We start from the raw sequence: 21,921 nt of genomic DNA, 5'->3' as shown, positions 1-21,921 counted from the left end.
ATAATGTCATTTTCTACAATGGTGTCATTCGGCTGTAAAACGCCATGATGTAAAAGAAAAGGACATTATGAAATAAAAACTGACTTTGTAAAACAAAGTTTTCTTATCTTATATAACCTTGAAAAATAAATTAAATGTCATTATTTTTTATAAAGTATGACATTGTTAAAATAATCATTATGAAATATTTAATCAAAATAAAATATTGTTTACACATTAAAGAACAGTATGAACACTTTTCATAAAAATACTAACGCTTCATTTTACAATTTAATAGCCATATTACATCATTGTCTGTTATTTATCAAAAGGATAGTTAGTTCAAAAAGGACTTTTTATTTACTGAATTTTGAATGTTGACACTTTTGGACCCATAGACCCCAGCTGGACTATTTTCCTCTCGTCCAACACCGGACCAGAACTTGTGTCACAGAACGCTGTCAGGGGTAAGTCAGTGAGTGATGATAGCAAACACTGGAGGTGAGGATGAAATAGATTCATGTCAAAAAATCCGAACTATCCCTTTAAGAAGTGGACGTTTGATATTAGCCAAGTCAATCACCAGACTTCAACCCTATGGAGCATGCGTTTAACTAGCTAAAGGCTGAAGGGTGCAACCTCCCAAATCAAACAACAGAAACTTTATATATTTATTTTAGTATACTGTTTCAGATACCTGGAAATAAAAATAATGGCAGTTGGCCTCACTGTTTCAACACTTTTGAAGAGGAATACAGCACAAAATAACACATACATGCACACGCACACATACAGCATTCATTTCCCTCTCATTCAGCACAGGCACATATTGTGCTGCTGTAACACACTGCAGGCACACGCGCACGCGCACACCCCTCCCCCTATCTCTGTCAGGCACACACACATACACGCACACGCACTCCTACGCAGACATGCACACACGTACACGCACACGCAAACACACACCCTTCCCCCATTCTCTCACAGTCCACACACACACACACACACACACACGCATATACATGTCCTCTCTCACTTTTTTCTTGACTAGCTCACTCTCTTTTGCTCTCTCTCTTTTCCTCTCACACACATTTCCCTCTTTCTCTCTCTCACACACACACCTGCACGCACAGAGGCACTCGCACAACATGCACACAATCCTGCTTACTCTTTGCCCCTCCCTCTGTCTGTCTGTCTGCCTGCCTGTCTGTCTTTCACACATGCTCACGCACGCACACGTACACACTTTCCTGCCCTCACTCTTTCTCTTTTTTCATTTCTCTATCTGACACACATACACCCACAGCAGCAGCACACACTGACATGCGCAGAAGCACAAACACACACACACATTTTCTCTCAGTCTTTTTCTCTCTATCCCGCTACACAGACACAGACACACACACACACACACAAATTCTTCCCCCTCTTCCACAGGCACACTGACTGCCACTCCTTTCCGAACAACACACACAACTGGAAAGATGGCGGGGCACACACACACACGATTGTGGTACTGGTGAGGAAGTCGAAGCCTTACATCATCCTCACCTCAACCTCAACTCTAGAAGAAGTCTTTTTGTCCTTCAAGCTGCTCTTTCATCTTTCAGTATGAAATAATAATAATAAAAAAAAACAGACATTGCATCTGCCACAAAATAGGCCGGCCTACCAGGCATCTGCCCTCTATGCCAAATGGCCAGTCCAGCCCTGCATTTGACCAAAACAGGTCTACATTCTCAATATTCCATACTGAAACAAAAATACTATTCTATTAACACCCAACACAGATGCACGCGAGACCTCCCAAATTAATCAAAGGTATCTATTTATTTCAGCTCATACAAATACAATCAATAATAAATACAATTTCAAACAATGCTATTTATTTTCAAAGCATAATCTGTGTTATGCAGTACTGTGCAAAAGTTCACTATCATTTTTTTTCTCCCCCTTCGGCAATGCTTCATGACCAATTAGAACGTCACATAAATCTCAAATAAATTGTTGAATGCTGTACAGCGGTGCCTTGAGGTACAAGTTTAATTTGTTCTGTGGTCACGGTCGTAATGCAAAACAATCAAATTATCGCAAATCCCATCTTCCCATTGAAATGAATGACAATGCCATTGATATCTGATCCAACCTTAGCAAGAAAAAAAAAACTATCATAATGTGTATTTGATGGAAAAAATAGCACTTCATAATATTGTACTGTACTGTACAGTGGACCCCCCACTTCTCGTGAGGAATAGCGACCAGGGTCAGTCCGTGATTTGCAAAAATCCACGTATGTGTGACGTCCAATGAGATTTTTATTGACAATAATAATTAAAACAAATAAAAATAAATAAATGAATATGTGAACCTGCAAGTGTGAAACAAGTATATGGGGGTCGACTGTCATTGTACATAGAAATATACATTATTGGCATAATTAAATAGGATTACAGTGACAGCCCCACCTTTCATTACAAGCTCTGGGATTATGGTGTCGCTTTTTAACAGATTTTTTTTTTTTGCGTGTGTACAGTACAGTTAACTAGTTTGCTCTATCTAATTTTGGTATAATTCTATTGTCGACCACTAGATGGTGGTATGCTATTTAGTTTCACTCGGAGGAAAATTGACAGAAGAAGAACGAAAACAGGAAGGATCTCAGCTCAACCTAGTTTTTGCTCAGGGTTACGTCACATCCTCTTTAATCCTGATTTTTACGCTAACATAAAGTGACGGTTTAAGGTTCATTTTATGAGCTCTCATTTTATAAGCTCTCGCAATACATGTGTTTAAATAATATGTGCCATAAATGCTAAATGGGGGATTTCTGTAAATTGTTTTGTTTTTGTTTTTGAATTGAATGGCCATTGCGCTGCTCTTTATGGTGCCCTCGCCTTGCCCAAAACAGACAGACAGACAAACTGAGAATACTGTTCATTGAGACATCTCAACTCCTCCAGTGCATCAGTGCGGCACGAATACCAGTAGTTTCTCACAGAGGATAAAGAATATATGACAGTACTGTTATGTTTGATGTTCTGTTGAACTGTTTGTATTCAAATAATTGCTTAAAGGGTTAAAGATTCTTAGAATTTGCATTAGGATACAAACTGAAAGGCAAAGTTATGTTGCTGTTATTTGTCTTTCAACAAATAGATTATATCTTGAAAAACTCACATCTCAAGGCACCACTCTTGTGTTTCTTCTGTCACTGAACAGGCTACTTCCTGGATTATGGATGGTGACAGACAGTTTTGTGAAAAATCTCATTAAAACAACAATGGTAGCTGTAGACTTTTTAAATGGGGAAAAAAAAAAAAATCTTTCATGGGTAAAACTGACCACTGTATTGCCTGTGTACAAAATGAAGAATATATAGTAACGGCCATGTTGGCCCTACAGTAGTCAGCCGTAACGCAAAGCATTGTGGGTGAGTTCCCCACTATATCCATGTTAGGGATACGTTAGACGTTATTTCCTTGATGGACTCGAGGGAAAATGAACACATTGTTGTTTAAAAAAATATTTAACGAATATGAGAATTATCAATGAATTGAGAATGAAGCCCCAATTCACATATTTGTCAACATGTTATTGTTGACAATCAATTTGCTATTTTAAAAAGTGAATAATTGACACTAGGTCACGAACCTGAATAGATTAAAGCTGGCATCACTTTGGAGTCACTGGAGTTTTATCATTAGACTGCAGGAATGGGATTATCATTTCCTGACCATTAAACTCCAAAAATGAAGGGTGAGGAGGACACAGACCCGAGTTCATGAATAATTTCCTTTTCAGGCGCCCATTGTGGATAAAAGTGGTTACTCAAACATTAATTATGATAACACAGTCTTTATGACGTGACAATCCCTTTATACTTGTTATACATCTGTCTTACATGTACACTCACAGACCATTTCATTTAAATAAGATACATCACAATCTGTGCCATGGCAAAGACGACATTTCTCAGTATATGTGCAGTTACATGGAAATATCTCAAAGAAAACATAATGTGCAGTATGTAAAACCTCAATCGAAAGCAATATAATCTTTGTGAAGACATTTTTGGACACAGCTCTTGGTTAACATTAGTGAGTAGTTCTTTCCATACAATAAGAAATGGTCAACAGGCAGTGTAGTAAACTACATTCAGAGAATAAACACACAACAGTAACTGTGCACCAAGAAATCAAGAAAATGCATACAAACATCAAACATAACATTTTCTTAATACAGTCAAGTCAGCAGAGCAGACAAAAGACAACATGGCCACGCCGGCCGATACATGGGCTCTGAGGATGCACATGCACCTGCCTGAATGCCGTGCAACATCAAAGTAATACAAAGTTATTACTTCATTGGCCCAAACATGGTGGCATTGCATTAGTCACCTCCAAGAAAATAACAGTTCAACTTTAGGGCCTGTGTAGTTCTAAGGCTGTACATTATTGCCCTCTTTGGTTTTAGTTTTTGCCATTATACAAAAAATAAGTCGTATAAATATTAATCATGCTGTAATAACATTTTCATTTTGCCACTTCTCAGCCTAATAAATAAGTACTCTTCCATCATGACCAAACATCTATTGATATTAAGGCAACCAAAAAGATGATATATTTGGTCATAAAATGAATGAACTTAGCTTAACGGAGAAGAGGGGGGGCTAGTTCTGTTTTTAATATTAAGTGTTTGCCTGATGGTTTATTATTTATCATATTAAATATTCTGTTTTTGTACACTGCAATGTATTTTGTTTTATATATATATCTAAGTGAAGACATTTGTTGTACTTTACTGTTGTTCTTGCACTACAACTTTATTTTGCACATCGCTGACGCAATTTTGTTGAAAACAAAAATAACCCGGATGACACATTTACAGTAGATATACAATTCACTGGTCTATTTTTGTTATGTATGGTAGGCCTAAATCAGAGATTCGAGAAAAGGTATATGGACTCCCTCTAATTATACGTGGAAAAAACAAAATCACAAACTCTTCATGTAATCACACAGTAGTTTAAACTTTATTAAAGAGGAAGTCAACCCCCCCCAAAATTATTGCTAATAGTATGTTCTATGCAGCCCCACTAATATAAATAAAGTATTTTGGTTAGTATTGCTTTAGTGGAATATGAGTTAAGCAGCAAAATCCAGCCGTTTTTATCAATATCAGAAGGCGGCCATTGTGCTGTCGAGTGAAAATGACATCACAGTTGCTCAGGTCTTGGGTAAGAACCAATCACAGCTCAGCTTCAGAAAACAGGTGAGCTGTGATTGGTAGTTACCTGAGCCCTGAGCAACTGTGACGTCATCTTCAGTTGACAGCAAGTGGCAAAATGGCTGCCCTGAGATGGATTAAAAACGGCTGGATTTTCTGCACAACTCATATTCACAAATGTAATATTCATCAGAATATGATGTTTAGACTATTGAGGTCCCATATAACACATTATTGTCAAGAAATGTTTAAGGTTAACTTCCCCTCTAAAAGCCCAGCACATTACATTTGTTAATTCTGGTTCAGTTGTATGTATTCATGTTTTGTACAATACATTTGCATTATTTATTTATTTTTTTGTTTTCAAACATTTATTTAGGTACAAATTGTATTTAGCTCATGTGTAACATAATTTAATTGAATCATTAGTACACATTTTTATTTTGTGTGCAGTGTTAGTGTTCAAACTGTGCATAAGGTTACAGTGGCTTAAAATACTATCAAACATAATTTTTAGGAATAAAACACTTGGACCTACAGTGTACTTTAATGTTGGTCATGATGGTGGTACTTGGATAGCAAAGTACTTTTTGTGGTAAAGTGGTACAAGGTGCAAAAAATATATATAAATAAATACTTGAATTCAACTATGATGAGTCAATAATCATTATTATGGGTAGAACTAGAGGGCAGCATAAACGATTCAATGTAATACCATCAAGTAACCACTAGAGCGTGCTGTTACACATATTTCCCCCACTGCTCCTTTTTTATGTTGTCCCAGGATGCTAATGTCTTTGGAATGATTTATTGTCAGTGTTCAACACTGGTTGCAATACAGCCCCGTCATAACTTGCTGTATTTCTTCTGAAAATGTGTCCCTTGACACGGAAAGAAATAACAGTGAAAGAAAGAATAGATCCCCATCTCAGCATCTTTTCACTAGTTTGTCAACTTGATACAATATTATCAACGGATGTTTCCCCCAAGCGGTCCAGTTCAATTCGGTAAGCCAAGGTTCGGTTCCACTTGTTAACTCCTGATCAGGCTTGTGTTTTACACCACAGTGTTTGGAGGCAGTGATGGGCAAAATCCTGTTGTCAAGGGCTACCCCCCCCTCCTCTAGGAAGGTCTGAGCCCGATTTGAACCCTCAACCTCAGAAATGGTTGACAGCTGTACTAATCACTCATTTCACCATGTTGCCTCCATTGTAATCCACACAACTTTATTTGGTTGAGTATTTTTGAAACCCTTTAAAAAGAAAAAGTGCAATACAATGTATACTGAAATGAACTGAACCGCACCGTTTGCCTAAATAACACAGACGCTCATCTTCACATAGTTCTCATCCGTTTACCTGTATGCAACCGCTCTCCTCTCTCGCTACAATGCGACCTCATCTACGAGTGCTTCTGGTGCTCCTGTAGCGAGTGTTCCTCACTCTCTCTTTGGGTAGAGCTTGCAAGATGGTGACGGCCGTCTTAGCCCAGTAGTTCACTTCTGTGAAGACGCGGAACACCCACAGCTTCAACTCAAAAAGGGTCAGGTTGTCCGGCTGGGGATGAGAAGGCACCGCGTCAGCACGTCACTATTAAGGTAACTCTTCACAGTGGTGGGAAGTACCAAAGTACTTCAAGGGTAAGTCATTTCTTGACAATATGTTATATGTGACCTCACTAGTCTAAACATGACATTCTGATTAACTCATTAGCTCCCAAAAACGTATAAATACGTCATATTTTAAATGTTTTAAGTGTCCCAAAGACGTATTTATGCGTTTTTTCTGGTTGTTTTTTTATGCCAGAGCATAGAGAAGGCTTTTATGCAGTCTCTCTACTGCAGAAAATGGTTGAGTGGCAGCAGAGTATAAGAGATCAACCAGGCCATGTTAAAACACCCACAGTTTTCCCACAGTTCTAAGCAGAATTGTGAAAAACGATGAAACTTAGCCATTTTCTTTTGCTAATTGCTGCACAGTGGAAACGGATAGGAATATACTTTTTTTCCCTGATAATAGAAGAGACTCTAATCTCTCTTTTGGTATGTTCCATATTTTTATAGCTATAGATCATAATATTTCACGGGCCTTGAAAAATCAATCAAAATCCAGGAAAACACTTAGGTGAAAATGGTTGGGAGTGAATGAGTTAATATTACATTTGTGGAATACGAGGTACGAAACAAAATCCAGCCTTTTTTTATCCATCTCATGGGGCGGCCATTTTGCCACTTGGTGTCGACTGAAGATGACATCACAGCTGCTCATCAGGCCACCTGTTTTCTGAAGCTGAGCTGTGATGGGTTGTTACCTGAGACAGGAGCAACTGTGATGTCATCTTCAGTTGACAGCAAGTGGCAAAATGGCTGCCGAGTATTTGCTTGTCTGACTTTTACTTTTAAGAACAGACTTTCTACTTCTGACGTTCCCAAAATAGTCTTGCTACTTCTGCCTGCTTTTGCCACCTCTGACCCTTCATCCTGTGTCAACGTGACCATCAGGCCCTACCTCCAAGCTGTCACTCAAACTCGGCGTCACCGCCGCCGGACCGTCCACAGCTTTGACAAGTTCTCCAGTGATGTTAATGAGGAACGTGAGCCTCTCCTTCACCATTTTCCTTTGGGTCTCGTACTCCCCCGTCCCGCTGCCCATCTCCTCATTCTCTTTGGCGATAGCTCTCTCCATCAGGCCTCGACACTGGAGCAGAGCCGCGTGCAAGCGCCACAGCTTGTCCGCGGTGTCCAACTGGGAGGAGGGAGGGGGGACGGACACCAAACGACTGTCCTCTGCTATGACATCAGCAGTGAGGGACTCCCGCTTGCTCTTGATAGGGAATAGTTGAACACAAACAACGTGGAAATAAAAACAGACAAAAAGATAGCGATGAGGAATGCGTTCCAGTCAGTTCTAATAATAGTCCGTGTGCCCTATAAATGTGAATAGTCGTTTGCAATTAGATGGCAACCAGTCCAGGGTGCAGCTCGCCTTTCACTCAAACTTCAGATCACCCATGAAGAGCCAACTGAGAACATTCTATGAATATTTGTCCAATCATATTCTATATTTACAAAGAAAACAATGTTGAAATGTGATTGCCAGTCTCAGAGCTGTATTAAAGAAACAGTAGAACTACAATTACATTGATGATAGTTTATATTTTGCCCTTCTCGCAAAGCTGAATATGGGACCTCAATAAGTAAACAGTCCTATAGTTTTGCAAAACTCCACCAACAATTACTGAACACGGAAAATTCAATTTTGAATCGCTACTGCCAACTGTTGACAAAAAAATTAAACTGCACAAACCAAGCCAGAGGCTTGCAGGAGTACCTATTGTGACCAGCTGGTGTTAATCGACCTTCCAGTCATAAATGGTCATGCAAAATGGTCATAAAAAGGCTATTCTAAATATATTTTTGGCCAAATTGTTACAGAGAGCAGCTTTAAATTAAAAACGCTCTGTCAAATACAAAGAAGCATTCCCTCTGCCCCACAATTAAAAATGGTACAGTCTCTCCCATCACACCACACCTAACACGATCCCAGCCCCCAGGGAACATAGTTTTGGCCCTCAATTAACATCGGTCCCAACATACTGTTCCACATTTTGAGGGTAATTAACTAGTTTGTTCTGTCGTAAGAATACGAATGATTGTTTTATATACATGGCTAAGAAGTGTCCTTCATGCAAATATATACTGTAATTGTGACTTTAGTGAAGCTAGTGACAAACTATGGCGCATTCCGACTTGCGTACAAATTCATAAGGACAGTATTTTGACATAAAACCGAGGACCCCCTGTATAATATGCATTGCATTGATCTGGGATTGCTCTGATATGTTGTGCTGTTAAAAAAAAAAAAAAAACACTTTTATTGCACTTAAGTCATCTTTCCGTTTATAAGTAGCTTCGGGATTACATTTAAAATTGTATCCCATGACAAAGGTAAGAGCACGAAACAAATAAGGGTCAGATGATATCCGAAGAATAACAGACAAGGTTGTGTTTCAAACAAGGCAGATGCGTGAGTAGGAGGAGTTCATTTTAAAAGGTAAAAAAAAATAAAGAAAGAATGTGTGGATGGGATACCAGATAAAGGTTTCATGCCCAGGCATTGGTGAGCTTTTTACAAGAGGGGGAGGGGGTTTGACACACCCACGTGTCTGAACGCATCATGTCCGGTTCACAAGAACTCTTTATCTTCCATAACATGCATCCTTGCTATGACTCCTTTCAGCTACTTACTCAAAAATAAATGTTCAATGTTATAGTTTTGTGAAACCTGATAAAATAAAGATTTTAGGGTTGAGTCATTTTATTTATATATTGTTTTGGCATAAAGTATGAAGGCAAAATTAAGGAGAACAGACAAACATAGAGAGCCAAGATTCGAGCGAGAAAGGGAACTTTGGGGCAGATTGCTGGCCATTCATTCACTGCTAGCTTTATTTGTTAAAATTAGAATGATTAATTGATTTTACCCCTCCCAATAATAAAAGAAGATCCTTCAGCAGAATGCATTTTATTTTACTGGTTTCTTTATATTGCTTAAATATGTTCAGTATCCCACTTATTTGTGCTTTATCGTTTGGAATATTTTGTAAATCAACTCCATGTGGCTCTTGTATTTTTTTATCTCTTACTATAGTCACCATAATCCCTCAACAATGAAAGAGCTATAATTAGTATTACTAACAATAATTCCAAACTCAAATTTTGCAGAGGGCCTCACGTATAGGTGTTCTGGACAACACACACCCAAACACGTTAAATGTCACACAAACAAACACTCATGGAAAATGTGTTCATTTTCCATTCAAAACTGCTCTCTCTCACCCACTCACTCACACACGTACAGCACACAGGCACGCGTAGACGCACACACAGTGGAAAGTGCTGAAAAACGTGAGCTCTCTCGTACTCACATAAAGATCCAGTAGATTAGAGATCTCTAGAAGCAAAAGTTCGGCTATAGCAGCCGCTCGGGCTGCCGTTGTCCTGCCTTGCTCGGGCGGCCCGGTCACTCCGCTCCGCCGGTCTGCCATCCGACCTCCGGAAGCTCAAGTAGACGCAACCGCTCGACCCTACTACTGCTAGGAAAGACTGAATGACGCCCGGATCACCCCGGCAACGAATTCCCGGTCATTCCCAAGTTACTTCAGCCTTTTTCGAAACTTCCGTCAGTTACAAATTTTAAAGAGCCCCTTCTGTGTTTTGGAGAAACAACACGTTCCCGATTCCGGAGCTCAGTGTTGCAGTGCAGGATTTACGGCAACTCCGCCCATTCCCCCAGGAACCTGATGCCAGCACCGAGGAATTTGGAAAGGACGAGCGGGGGCGGAGAGTGGTGCTGCATGGCCGGGAAGACGCGCAGCTCACTCCACAAAGATTTTATTTATAAACTTTATTTAGCTGATTTACCGGTGTTGATCAAAGGCTCTTCAAGCAGTCTAAATAAAAATACGGTGTTACCGGGAGAAGAGTCTTTATTGGTTACGAGTGTTCATTGGTTATATTTGAGGATACTACTGCTGCCATGGTGAGAATTTGTTCTGACCTGTTGAACTTTGTAACTTTTTGCCTTAAGCGCCCCCATCTGTCAAAATCCAACTCAGCCAGAAAGGTTGTACAAAGCTGAATAAAATCACGTTTCATTCTTTTTTTTTTTATCTATTTGTGAGAAAACAACAAAACAGCAATAAATTCAATATACTGTATATGAAAATGAATATGGGCTTTGGCGGACGTACAACGCGGCACGAATGCAGCACATCCGTGGAGCTCAGTTATAGTGCTGTATTTATGAATTCACATAAATCCAGGCAGTCCATAAACAAAACTCCGCGTAAACAGATGACCCCTGTTCAGCAGTTTTAATGTGCTGTTGCGACACGAGGAAGCAATACCAGCCGCGCACTGTAGATGTCAGTCAAGGCACCTGGAACGTAAACAACTGTAGAACAAGAAATTAGCAATTAGCAGCTAACATCCGAGCTGGCACGTTCAATTGAATGATGAAATGGCTCCGATGACAGCTGCTTATGTGTTATCGCTTTAATATTTACTACTTTTTTGTAGTATTAATTGTATCTAAGTTGATTTTAATAGGTGACGCTGTGTGTAAAATATAGGTAGTTTTAAAGACATGAACGCTCTTGTTGGATACAGCGGGTCATCTGAGTCCGACAGTGATGGAGACTCTGAGAATGTAAACAGTGATCGTGGAGGGTAAGTTAAACTATTACCACTGTATGTACTGTATGGATGTTACATTTTATGTATTTTGGCAATTGGATAGTCGATACTAGCTTTCAAATAATATACATGCACATTACCTCTGATTGTGGATCACATCACTTATACTGGACGTGGCTTCTTTTCTCTGCACCGTTCTGACCAAATAGCAGGAGAACGGATGTCGTGGATGGAGCTCTCCCGGACAAGAAGGCCCGCAACTTTTTGCTGGAAACTGGCTCTGCCACCAGCGAGTCTGATGAATCTGACCACGGAGATCCAGGGCCTTACAAGTCCATCCATCTAAATAGAAGCCAGTCCAACCTGACCTCTGCCTCCTCCACGACCAGCCCTCACAAACTGCCTCCTCCTAGTCTGCATGGCTGCTCAGAAAGCAGCGTGTTTGACAACCCATTCAAAGCTCAGGCCGAGCAGAAGCTAAGTGCCTTGCAGAAACATGTTCCCCTCACAATGCAGGCCAAGCCCTCTCAGATTGGAGGGAAGAGGATATGTGTCACCTACAGGAAAAGTGGAAGATGTAGATTTGGGATCAAGTGCAAGTTTGCGCACGACAGCGATCTCCAGACTGCAGTTATTCCTAATGACTCTCATGCAACTTTGAGTGACGAGGGGGAAATTGGGTCACGTACTGGTAGCACCCAGAAGCTCCCAAAAGATGCTGAGCAGGATGAGTCAGAAGGCCAGCGGGTAAAGAAGCGGAGGGTTGGCGTGAGTGACACGCTGATCCCACCTAAGAAAGCCATGAAGCAGTACAACATGCTGAGGAGCAAAGAACACAATATGTACTGATGGAAACATTAGCTGTGACACTGTAACAACGCCAGGTAGAATGTGGCTTTCTACCCCAAATTCTCACCTGGACTACCAATAAACAGAGTTTGTTATTAAGACATTTATTGACATCCTATGAATAGTTGGCATATCTGCTCCAACAGCATCTCGACCACAAAGCGTGCAGCACATTTCCTCAAACCCCAAACTGTAAACAATTAGCTGTACAAGTTATCACTTAGGCAGAAAGCTGACTGATTCATTTACTTAATGAGTACAAGGACAGTCAAATTTCATGTTATATAAATAGACAGATTCTGTTTTTAATCCTGACAGTAGACTTTGTTATAGACAAAACAAGATGTTTCACACTTAACAGTTCAACGGCTAAGTGAAAGGTTCATCTTAAACGCAAATACATGTTAGTGGCAGCCCTACTGTCAATAGTCATATATATAATAATGTGTATTTAATAAATAAACACATGGCTTAACACATATTCTAACCTGTCCGGTTGCTCGATTTCTACAGTGTGTTTTGGGTGTAATTCAATTTTCAAGCTTGTGTATGCGAGGACACATACTGGACAACATATGTTGCGACGTCAATTATTTAAAATTATGCCTTCATAGTGTCTATTAATAGAAATAGCATTACAACAATCAATCAGCATACTCAAAAAGCTCGTGACGTTGACAAGAATACTATGTACAAAGTTACACGCACGCACACACATATGGTTCCCTGATAAGCTATTCTAAAAAAAAGCTAACAAATATGACTATGAGCGATCCTACATTAACCTTTGAACTTTGCATGACAGTATTGTAGGCGATATCATGTGACCTCTTTAGTGTGTGTGCGCCCTCCTCATTTCAAATGGCGACCCGCTGCGCGTCTGCTTCAGTGCTGTTGGACAGGACGTCCCCTTGGGCCATTTGCTCCCAGGCCATGCCGCTCGCCCCCGCCCCTTCTGCTGGATGGAAGGAGTTTGCAGGTGGAGAGGCGGCTGCCAGTGCAGGATTGTCCTGGCTGAACTCCTTCCTGTGGGACGCCTCCTGAGGCTGGGATGGAGACAGGAGCTGGGGACCGGAGGTGGTCGTCTGCAGGGTGGTGAGCTGCTGGGAGGTGGCGAGGATCGGGATCTGCTGCATGGGAGTCTGCGACTGGGTGACTGGCTGGAAGGTCATTTGTACCATTTGCCCTTGGCTGTGTTGCTGCGAGGAGAAGGGCTGAAGAGGCTGGAGCTGCGGCTGGGGCTGAGTCACCACCGACGGGGAGTGCAGGGCGAGTTGCGGCGGTTGCTGGACAAACTGGACGGGCATCTGGAGCTGGAGTCGGGTCTGCTGCTGGTGGTTGGCGGGCGGCGGCGGGTCGATGGGGGAAAGGGCAATTGTCACTGGCGCCTGCATGGTGTGGAGCGCCTGCTCTTGTCCCAGGAGAAGCACCTGGTGGCTGACTTGAGGGGTCATGTGCCCTACCTGGGCGACTTGTGCCACTTGAGACCCGACTTGTCCGTCCTGTCCCAACGGCTGAATGTGCCCCTCCGGGCCGCCGCCGCCTCCCACCTCCGCTTGCGCGGGGTTGGCCGGCAGCTCCAGCAAGGACGCGGGGGTCGTGATGAAGGCGCCGGCGTTGGCTGCCAGCGCCTCGGCTATGAGCACCTCCGGGTGGCTCTTGGCTTTATGGGCCACCACGCAGTCCTTCTTCTCAAACTTCTTGCCGCAAATGGAGCAGGAAAACTGATAGCTGGCGTCGGCGTCGTGCTTCTTCATGTGCCAGTTGAGGGAGGCCTTCTGGCGACAGGTGAAGCCGCAGATCTCACACCTGTTAGCACAAGATTATGTTCCGGTTGACATTTCAGAAATGGGACGTTATTAAAACTCTTTAACCGCCAAAAACGTTTAATAACGATGAGTAAAATCAGGATGTATTTCGCCATAAACGTTAAATGCAGTCAACTACATTTTTATTTTTATTTTTATTTTTTAAAACAATGGTCAGTGCAATATCTAAGTGCAGCGCTGCCTGGTCAATGGGTTGTGGAACCAAAAACACCCACTAACTATGGCCAGCAGATAGCAGCATTGTATCTCTTTTCAATGGGCTACCAGTGTATCAAATTATAATGAAACCTGACGAATCTGAACTAGAATGTTTTCAAGAATGACATGAATATCAAAGCCTTAGTCAGATTAAAAATAATTAACAGAGCGTCACTAAACAAAAAAATAGAGTTAAAAGTCACTGTTGTGGAGAAAATGTATCTTCACACAAAGCTTGTTTTCTCCTTTTCAATTTTCGCTCAATGCCACTCAGTGATTACTAAAGAATGGAATAAGGTAGAAACATACTTTTTTTTTTTTTTCTAACGAAAGAATCAAATGCAATCTTTCATTTGGTACCCACATTAGATATGTAGTAAAAGCACACAATATTCTGTTTTCCTTGAAAGATTAGTTGAAATGCTCGAAATCAGCTGGAACTGTGGATATTGTTTATTTATTTGTTTATTTATTTATTTATTTTTGATAACGTGTGGCAGTAAGAGAGTTTAAGATTTTGTGGAAATTGTGGAGGCACTAACTGGAGGGGCTTCTCTCCTGTGTGGATCATGCGGTGCACAGCCAGATTGTGGGAGCTCTTGAAGGCACGAGCACAGAACTCACAGATGTAGTCTCTCTGGTCTAAAAAAATAAATAAATAAATAAAAATCACATCATGAATGGCAAGACCCCGCAGTCCCAATGAGTACCTGTATGGTGTTTGGCATGACGAAGTAGCTGCTTCTGAAGTCGGAAAAGTCTTCCACAAGAAGGATGAGGGCACACGTACTTCTTTTTGAGCAAGTGCTGGTATTTGATATGGTGCTGGTGGGCAAAACAGAAATTTACAATTTACAAAATTGAAGGTTGGCACTCAACAGGGAACTGAGGGAAAATAAATTGTAGCATACTCTTGTCTAGAAAAAACAGATTTAACCTTATAAAGCCAAATGTATCATTAAATATGAGACATTTTGAGCCCTCTATTTGATGAGTATATTTTTTTCCCCCATTGCAATCCTGATGTATATGATCTGACACATGCATTGCACGGATAATCCATTAGAGGGCAGTAAGCTGATGGCTTTTCCAGTGACCTGCAATATTTTCCCAATTGAGAAAGGAGAGACACCTATACTTATTAATAGTGGGAAATGTTCTGATTTTTGAAATACCATGTTTGACAGTTATAAATGTACGAATTTAAAACATTGTGATCGTATGTATCCAATATGACAAATCAAAAGTCCTATGTGGAAGATGATTTTCATTTTTTTTTTCCCCCAAAAGGACCAATAAATAATCTATTTACAAAGAATCAGAATTTTCTCTCATATGTTATAGTGTTAAAGCAAGTACACTATTCAATCTCAGCTGTGAAATGCAAATTGTAGCTAGCTATCCCAATACTTTTGTCTAGTAAATATAATTTAGATGTTTAAATTTTCATCTTACGAGGGATGATTCAGTTTTAATAGGTTAGAAATATTAAATTAAATTGTAATCGTCGTCAAGACATTATCTCAGATTCTTTCTCCGTGTTACCACAAAAACATTGGCGATCGTATATCGGCAGCTAACGGGACAAGGGTCGGTGCTATTGATATTGAAAGTCATTATGGTGACGTGTACAAAGGATTGCCATTTGATTTAGCATGCCGGCATCTTCTTTTCACCCCGTGAACGTGAATTCTATTATCTCCTCTGTTGTAGCTTCGTTACCAACAAATGTCAGTTTGGTAGAGTTTAATTTGTGTGCATTTGCATATGGCTCACTGGTCCGTACAACAAACCTACTTTCAGTTTACATTCTTATGACCAGTAAGAGAAGACAGCAATGTCACATGGCAATTGTGTTGGATTTTTGCACTTGGAATTTTTGATTTTACAAACCATCAGCAGATACATGCCAAAGCAGCTCATTTTATTGAGGGTCTTGCATTGATTGTCACTGTTGACAAATTCTAATATGCAAAAAGTGTAGACTTTCTGCTGTTATATTGTTGTATAAAAAAATAAATACTAATAACACTGATAATTGATACTTGTCACTATGATCGTGACATTAAATTTTCCATACTGTTTCATCCCAAACTCAACTCGATAAACAAATCAACAGAAGTGAAAACACGATGAAAAATGCGTTTACCTGCAGGTAGCGAGGGTGAGCCAGGACCGTGCCACATCCTTCTATTTCACATCGGACGTACTGCACTGGGGGCTTCTTTCTGGATGGGGAAACAACATCATTGTCAACTGATATGTATGTACAAATGGATGTTTGTGTGCCTTTAAATGCAACCTATATAATGTAGCATACCTTCTTTTTGGCAACCGTGGCGTTTTATCATCTTTTTTCCGTCGACCCCTCCTATATAGAGAAAGAACAAAGTTTGGAAATTATATCAATTCTATTTAAATGAATGCAGTTTCACGAGCTACTTTGTATCTTACTTCCTGGGCCCGTCAGGGTCGTCCGCTAATTCTTCTTCAAGCTTCACCTCCGTCTTTGCATTCTCCAAGTTGTCCGAAGCCTCCATTTTGATCTCTTCCACCTCCTCTTTCTTGGGCGCTTTTTCTTTCTTGTCCTTCTGCCTGAGAGGAACTCGGCGCTTTGGCTTGGGCGCATCCCTGAAACAAATGACATGCAGCATGTTATTGGACAAAGTCAAAGCTGAACATGGTCAGAAACTACAGCAGTTGCACCATATTGCAATTTGCAGCACATACACAAATCTTTCCGCCTTGGGGTCATAGCTCTGATCATTTAAATCATCTCTGAAGGGAACATCTTCATCACTGCTTATAACCTCTTCCTCATCTGCTTCACTAAAAAAAAGCATCATGAGAAAAAAAAAATTATAACAATTATGAGACCAAAGCAAAGTGATGCACTTGAGTCAAGTATACCCATCAGGCTGTGATGCTGAAGCTGCGTTCAAGTCATTTGTGTTATCCTGAAATTCCTCCTCCTTATCCACAGACTGACTTTCAACACTTTCACTCTTCTGTTCTCCATTTTTACTAATATGGGAGAAAACACAACAGCTCAATAATGAGATATGTCATGTTGCCTCGAACCACAAAGAAACTTACATGTCATACTTTTCTTTAACATTCGCCTCTCCTGAAGCGGCTAAGAAACAAACAAAAAAAAGAGAAGGCAGCAGTAAATACAACTTCCAGTCCAACTTTTTTTTTTTAACAAACACTAATTCTTTGCCCAATGGATTTTTAAAAAAAATTATTTTCCATTCATCAATCTATTTGTTGAGTCTACACCCGTGTCATATTTGGAGCAGCAGTCAGCGTAAGGTTTCCAGTTTCACGGCCGTAAGCTTGCATTATGACGACTTTCTGTCAACAGGTTGCTCACCAGCTTGATTCTCTATTCCGAGCTCGGTTTTGCACACTGGCTTGGCAGAGCAGCGGACGGCCCTGCCAGATGGAGGCTTGGCTCGACTCTGGGCTGGAGAGAGCCTGGAGAGAGGAGCTGGGGTGGAGGAGGAGCAACCATTCAATATTATTATTATGCCTGTCATGTTTGGCATGTAAATTGGGGATGTTTTTGGCTTAAAGGTGAATTTTCAGGGACGAACCTAAAATGCACTATAAACTGGTAAACATAATTTGACCTCGTCCAATTGCTCAATGTTTCAGCACTTTTGGCACAACTTGCTGTTCTATAACTAGGAGCTGGACAGCAAAATTCACAAAAGGTGTTTGATCCATGAAGTGGTATTTAAACAGTCTTCTTCATCCAGATGACACCTAAAATTAGTCATGGGCCGATATTAGATTTTGACGGTATGATAACAAGGAGCAAAAATATTGTATCACACTATTAAAATTACAACTGTAAAATATCCTTATTTGAAGTATAGGGACAAATAAAACCCTTTTCTTTTTTCCCCCTTTTTTTTAAACCCATTTACACTATTTTACTTTACACAAAATATAGTATATTTGGTACAGAAGTAATATGCACCATGTTAACTTTAAATAAATAAATGTGAATGTTCTTCTTCCATTTTAATTCTTCTAAACAAGTCAGTGTCTCAATACTGTGTTTGGTATCACTCCTTATCAACTAAAAACTGCCCTATATTGCCAGTTTGGCCTATTGTATTAATGAGTAGGGATGTAATGAAAATGGGAATATCATGATATTAAAACTGCCACAATATATGGTCATTGTCATGTCACGATATTAAAAGCAGCACATTTAAAAAAAAATGTTTAAAGACAGGTTGATTTCCATTTGTGCAGTTCTAGCACCCTCTGGTGGCTTTTTTTTCTTTTCTTTTTTTCGTGCAGTTCAATTTTCACAAGGCATGTTTTGGCCCTTCTATGTTTAAAATCCACGCTATTGGTCAGATGAAGGGGCACATAAGATGCTTGTGAACCGAGTCAATATGTGGAGAAACTCAATGTGTGCATGCATTAGAAAATACGTGCCTCGATATTAAGTGTTATTAGAGATTGTAGGTTGTTTATTTGCATTGCTGTAATGTACAAAAGCACAATATTGTGGGGTTTTTTTTTAGCTCTTTTTTTTTTCCAATAGTGTGACCTTTTTTGTATCTAGTGAATGTTGGTTAACTCCTAAATAGTGCCTTTCGTGTATCCCATAATGGATCTGGAAAGTGAAAAATTGTGTCAATTAAGGAAAATGATTTTCCGTTACAAAGTAATGTTCGAAATCTATTTTCACTTTACTGATGAGTGAACTATTCAGTCCATTATATTGAAATCCTCATCGTTACAGCGATAAGGAAATAGGGAATTAGTGGTTGCAATAGAGATTTAGAGAGACTGCAAGAGTCACGAGGATGTCCTTGAGAATGTATCGGTCGATTCAAACACCTGTTGTGAACTTTGCCGTTCCACCCTTTGTTAGAGACTGTACTTTCTGACCAGTTGGATACTTGAATTTCAAAATTTAGAGGTCGAGTAACTTCATATGGAAATATGGAAATATTATAGTGCATTTCAAGCAAATAATTAAACTCCACCTGAAAGCTGAATGTAGAATAAATCTGAATGAAAATATTGGGTTTATTTCACACAAAAACAAAACAAAAACCAAAAGAAAATTCAATTACCTTCGGCATTAGTGGTGGCTTTCTTGTCTTCCTCTGTAGAGCTACACAGAGAGAAGATGCTGTCATTCATCAAATTAAAAGGGTCTAATAAGCCAGGTAAGTTTCGCCCCACCCTCCCCTTGCAGGAAGGGGACGCACACGATGCTGAAGACGTGTTGTTGACGTTAACAGTTGTCATCGATACATTTGTAATTCCCCACATGTCCTAATTAATAATGGTGCTCCAACTTACTCTACGCCTTGCAGGTAATTGTCACCTGCGACGCCATCACCAGCTTCCACTGACCCCAAAGGGTCACCGTTTTTCCTCCGACGGGAGCTGCAAACTTTCCTCCGCTTGCTGGCCCCAGCGTCGGCGCTGTGCTCGTCTTCGTCCTCTTCACTTTTGTTATCCTTCAGCCAGGCCGGGACAGCCCTAGTCGATCGGTCCCGTAGAACCCTCCCAGAGACCTGCGTTGCCCCGTTAACGGCCGCTTGTGAAGCGGGGTCGCCGGATCTCGTGCGGGTGGCTCCCCGCTCCCTGAGCCCTCGCCGCGGGGTGACGACGGCACCGGGGGCCGGGGTCTGTTCTGCGGCCTTGTGCTCTTTACCTTTATTTACATCCTCATTTTGGTCGCTGGTCGCTTCCATCACCGAAAACGCACTTCAGCCCGTCTTCAGTACCACAGAAAGTCCAGATGGATTACTTGTAAAACGAGGAATAGCGCACATCTAGTATACAGACATTTTGATGTCGAGAGGCCTTTATCCGACTGTGGGGCATTTTCGTTAAATGCGCCAGCTTCGTCGCAAATTATACACATCTATTTATTGATTGCAAAATTAAAACTTTTCTTAATTATCTATTCAGAAATAACCCGATATAACCTTAAAGAAGCAGCCACCGTTTTCGCGTTCTTAAAGCTATAGTAAACCTACTTATACGGAGCGCAACCATTTTGTGCTCTTTGTTGCGTCTCCTTTAAGCCAAACATAAACGGAAGAGGGGGTGTTCAGGAGACCAGCCGCTCTTTAGCAGATATACAAATCACCTGGATTCCGTTGACCCGTTTAGCTTCAGCTCCCAGTTTGATGTCGTCTACTATAGATCTGCGAAAAACATCAGCAGCCGTGAGGGCCGTAAAGCACTGTGGGAATTGGAGTTCAAATTGTGGTGACAGTAATTCATTTCACCCTGCTTTTTAAAGAGATTTACAATGTTTTTGTTGTCATTATTGTTCCACGGTTTATATTGTTATATTTAATCATAATAATATATGCTACCAATACTGACCGACCCCCGGCACGGTAGAAAAAAAAAGCTACGCATACATTGTCATTGTCAAATATATATTCTGTATTTCATCCAGCAATACTGTGTTGAATTTGCCGTTAAAATATTGTTTCCCACAGTACAATCGACTAGCCGTAATATCCGTGGAGCCAAAATGGCTGACAATGACAACCTGCACCGATCCTGCGCTTAGCATTGTAGCGTATACTGCAGTATTGCCCACTAGATGGCCATACTGACTACAAAATAATCTGTCTTGAGTGCACGTGACCTTCAACCAAGTACAGTTGAATAACACTAGCAGCGGTAGCAATCATACTGCTGGCACCTGTACTTAAAAGTACTGATATAATTGTGCAAAAAATAAAATAACTGTGAAAAATAACACTGATTCAACTCTGGTACATAACACAAAAAAGTGTAGGCAGAAATTGTCTTCTTGTTGTTTTGACTTTTGCCTTGTCCTGCCAGCTGGTTGCGACAGCAATTGACTCACATTTTCGCGGTTTTTAACCTATTGGTTCTTCCTAACACCATCCACCTAATTTTGAATCTGGGTTTGGAACCGCACTCATTGGAAACCAAACGTGCTGTCTGTGTTAAAGGAAGCAATATGTATCCCCATCTTGTAGTGCCTGAAATGTTCTCAAGAACAGTCCCTTACCAATTGTGTTAATTGATATTACAATTTTTTGAAAGCCAGAAGCTGTTTTTTTTTTTTTTAAGCACATTTGTCATTTTTGTAGGTTACAACTAACAATTCTCCCAGATAAGGCATATATACATTTTTGTATTATAAACCTTCACTATCTAAAGATGTCAACTGCAGTTAACTTCTCTCCATGTTAACGTTTTTTTTTTTTTTTAAGTGTCATCAATTTATGATGAAAAAAACGATCCTATTTTGATAAAGGCATAAAGGCAGAAGTATATCTCTTCAAATGAAGAGAGCACAAGAATAAAAAAGTCATCTGACACATAAGTACAAGTAGAACAATGTGTCATATACTGTATATCGTGCTGGTGTGCTGGGAATTATATCATGTTCCTGTCTTGAGTTTTAACAATCAGCGTGTTTTCTTGTGGTTTAACACGAGTCTGTAGTGTCAGCTGACAGGTGGCGATATTGTTAAAAAACCCTATGTCCTCTTGCACTTTTTGTTTTGCATAATTTGCTCTATTTCTGTTCCCAAATCCTCCCTGCACCGCATGTTTCTAGAGCAAAGTTGACCCAAAGCGGAACATTTATGAAACATTCATCTAAGT

At 40.4% G+C, this 21,921-nt stretch overlaps 3 protein-coding genes across 5 annotated transcripts; 1 reads left to right on the top strand and 2 right to left on the bottom strand.

Annotated features, from left to right (window-relative positions):
* Window positions 1–1,790: 1,790 nt before the first annotated feature.
* cntf (ciliary neurotrophic factor) lies at window positions 1,791–10,554 on the bottom strand. 3 transcript variants are annotated; one of them, XM_077525274.1, is made up of 4 exons: window positions 10,132–10,554; window positions 7,713–8,027; window positions 6,564–6,761; window positions 1,791–6,457 (listed from the first exon to the last, which is right to left on the bottom strand). In XM_077525274.1, exons 1-3 carry the CDS (start codon window positions 10,249–10,251, stop codon window positions 6,603–6,605), a joined length of 594 nt encoding a protein of 197 aa, XP_077381400.1. In that variant the 5' UTR covers window positions 10,252–10,554; the 3' UTR covers window positions 1,791–6,457; window positions 6,564–6,602. The 3 variants fall into 3 exon arrangements, with proteins under 3 accessions (XP_077381400.1, XP_077381401.1, XP_077381399.1); XM_077525275.1 differs by having other exon boundaries at window positions 1,791–6,086; XM_077525273.1 differs by having other exon boundaries at window positions 1,791–6,761.
* Window positions 10,555–11,130: 576 nt separating this feature from the next.
* Window positions 11,131–14,932, top strand: LOC144020941 (uncharacterized). The gene is made up of 2 exons (XM_077524870.1): window positions 11,131–11,434; window positions 11,611–14,932. Exons 1-2 carry the CDS (start codon window positions 11,352–11,354, stop codon window positions 12,248–12,250), a joined length of 723 nt encoding a protein of 240 aa, XP_077380996.1. The 5' UTR covers window positions 11,131–11,351; the 3' UTR covers window positions 12,251–14,932.
* Window positions 12,339–20,836, bottom strand: zfp91 (ZFP91 zinc finger protein, atypical E3 ubiquitin ligase). Its single transcript, XM_077524869.1, has 12 exons — window positions 19,615–20,836; window positions 19,383–19,423; window positions 17,654–17,770; window positions 17,374–17,413; window positions 17,188–17,301; window positions 17,008–17,106; window positions 16,732–16,908; window positions 16,598–16,648; window positions 16,427–16,505; window positions 14,988–15,102; window positions 14,820–14,919; window positions 12,339–14,059 (listed from the first exon to the last, which is right to left on the bottom strand). The coding sequence occupies exons 1-12, from the start codon at window positions 20,010–20,012 to the stop codon at window positions 13,108–13,110; spliced, it is 2,283 nt and encodes a 760-aa protein (XP_077380995.1). The 5' UTR covers window positions 20,013–20,836; the 3' UTR covers window positions 12,339–13,107.
* Window positions 20,837–21,921: the final 1,085 nt, after the last annotated feature.

This window comes from Festucalex cinctus, chromosome 6 (assembly GCF_051991245.1).
Source record: "Festucalex cinctus isolate MCC-2025b chromosome 6, RoL_Fcin_1.0, whole genome shotgun sequence".
In the NCBI taxonomy this organism is placed as follows: domain Eukaryota; kingdom Metazoa; phylum Chordata; class Actinopteri; order Syngnathiformes; family Syngnathidae; genus Festucalex; species Festucalex cinctus.
This window is presented reverse-complemented; position numbering and strand designations above follow the sequence as displayed.

Excerpts from the sequence above, each read along its gene's own strand:
- cntf (XM_077525273.1), bottom strand. The coding sequence starts at position 10,251 with ATGGCAGACCGGCGGAGCGGAGTGACCGGGCCGCCCGAGCAAGGCAGG. Across the intron at positions 8,028-10,131 it reads CTAATCTACTGGATCTTTAT|AGCAAGCGGGAGTCCCTCAC; the intron begins GTGAGTACGAGA and ends TTCCCTATCAAG. Across the intron at positions 6,762-7,712 it reads GTTTGAGTGACAGCTTGGAG|CCGGACAACCTGACCCTTTT; the intron begins GTAGGGCCTGAT and ends TCTCATCCCCAG.
- LOC144020941 (XM_077524870.1), top strand. The coding sequence starts at position 11,352 with ATGAACGCTCTTGTTGGATACAGCGGGTCATCTGAGTCCGACAGTGAT. Across the intron at positions 11,435-11,610 it reads GTAAACAGTGATCGTGGAGG|CAGGAGAACGGATGTCGTGG; the intron begins GTAAGTTAAACT and ends CTGACCAAATAG.
- zfp91 (XM_077524869.1), bottom strand. The coding sequence starts at position 20,012 with ATGGAAGCGACCAGCGACCAAAATGAGGATGTAAATAAAGGTAAAGAG. Across the intron at positions 14,920-14,987 it reads TCATGCCAAACACCATACAG|ACCAGAGAGACTACATCTGT; the intron begins GTACTCATTGGG and ends TTATTTTTTTAG. Across the intron at positions 14,060-14,819 it reads ACAGGAGAGAAGCCCCTCCA|GTGTGAGATCTGCGGCTTCA; the intron begins GTTAGTGCCTCC and ends TTGTGCTAACAG.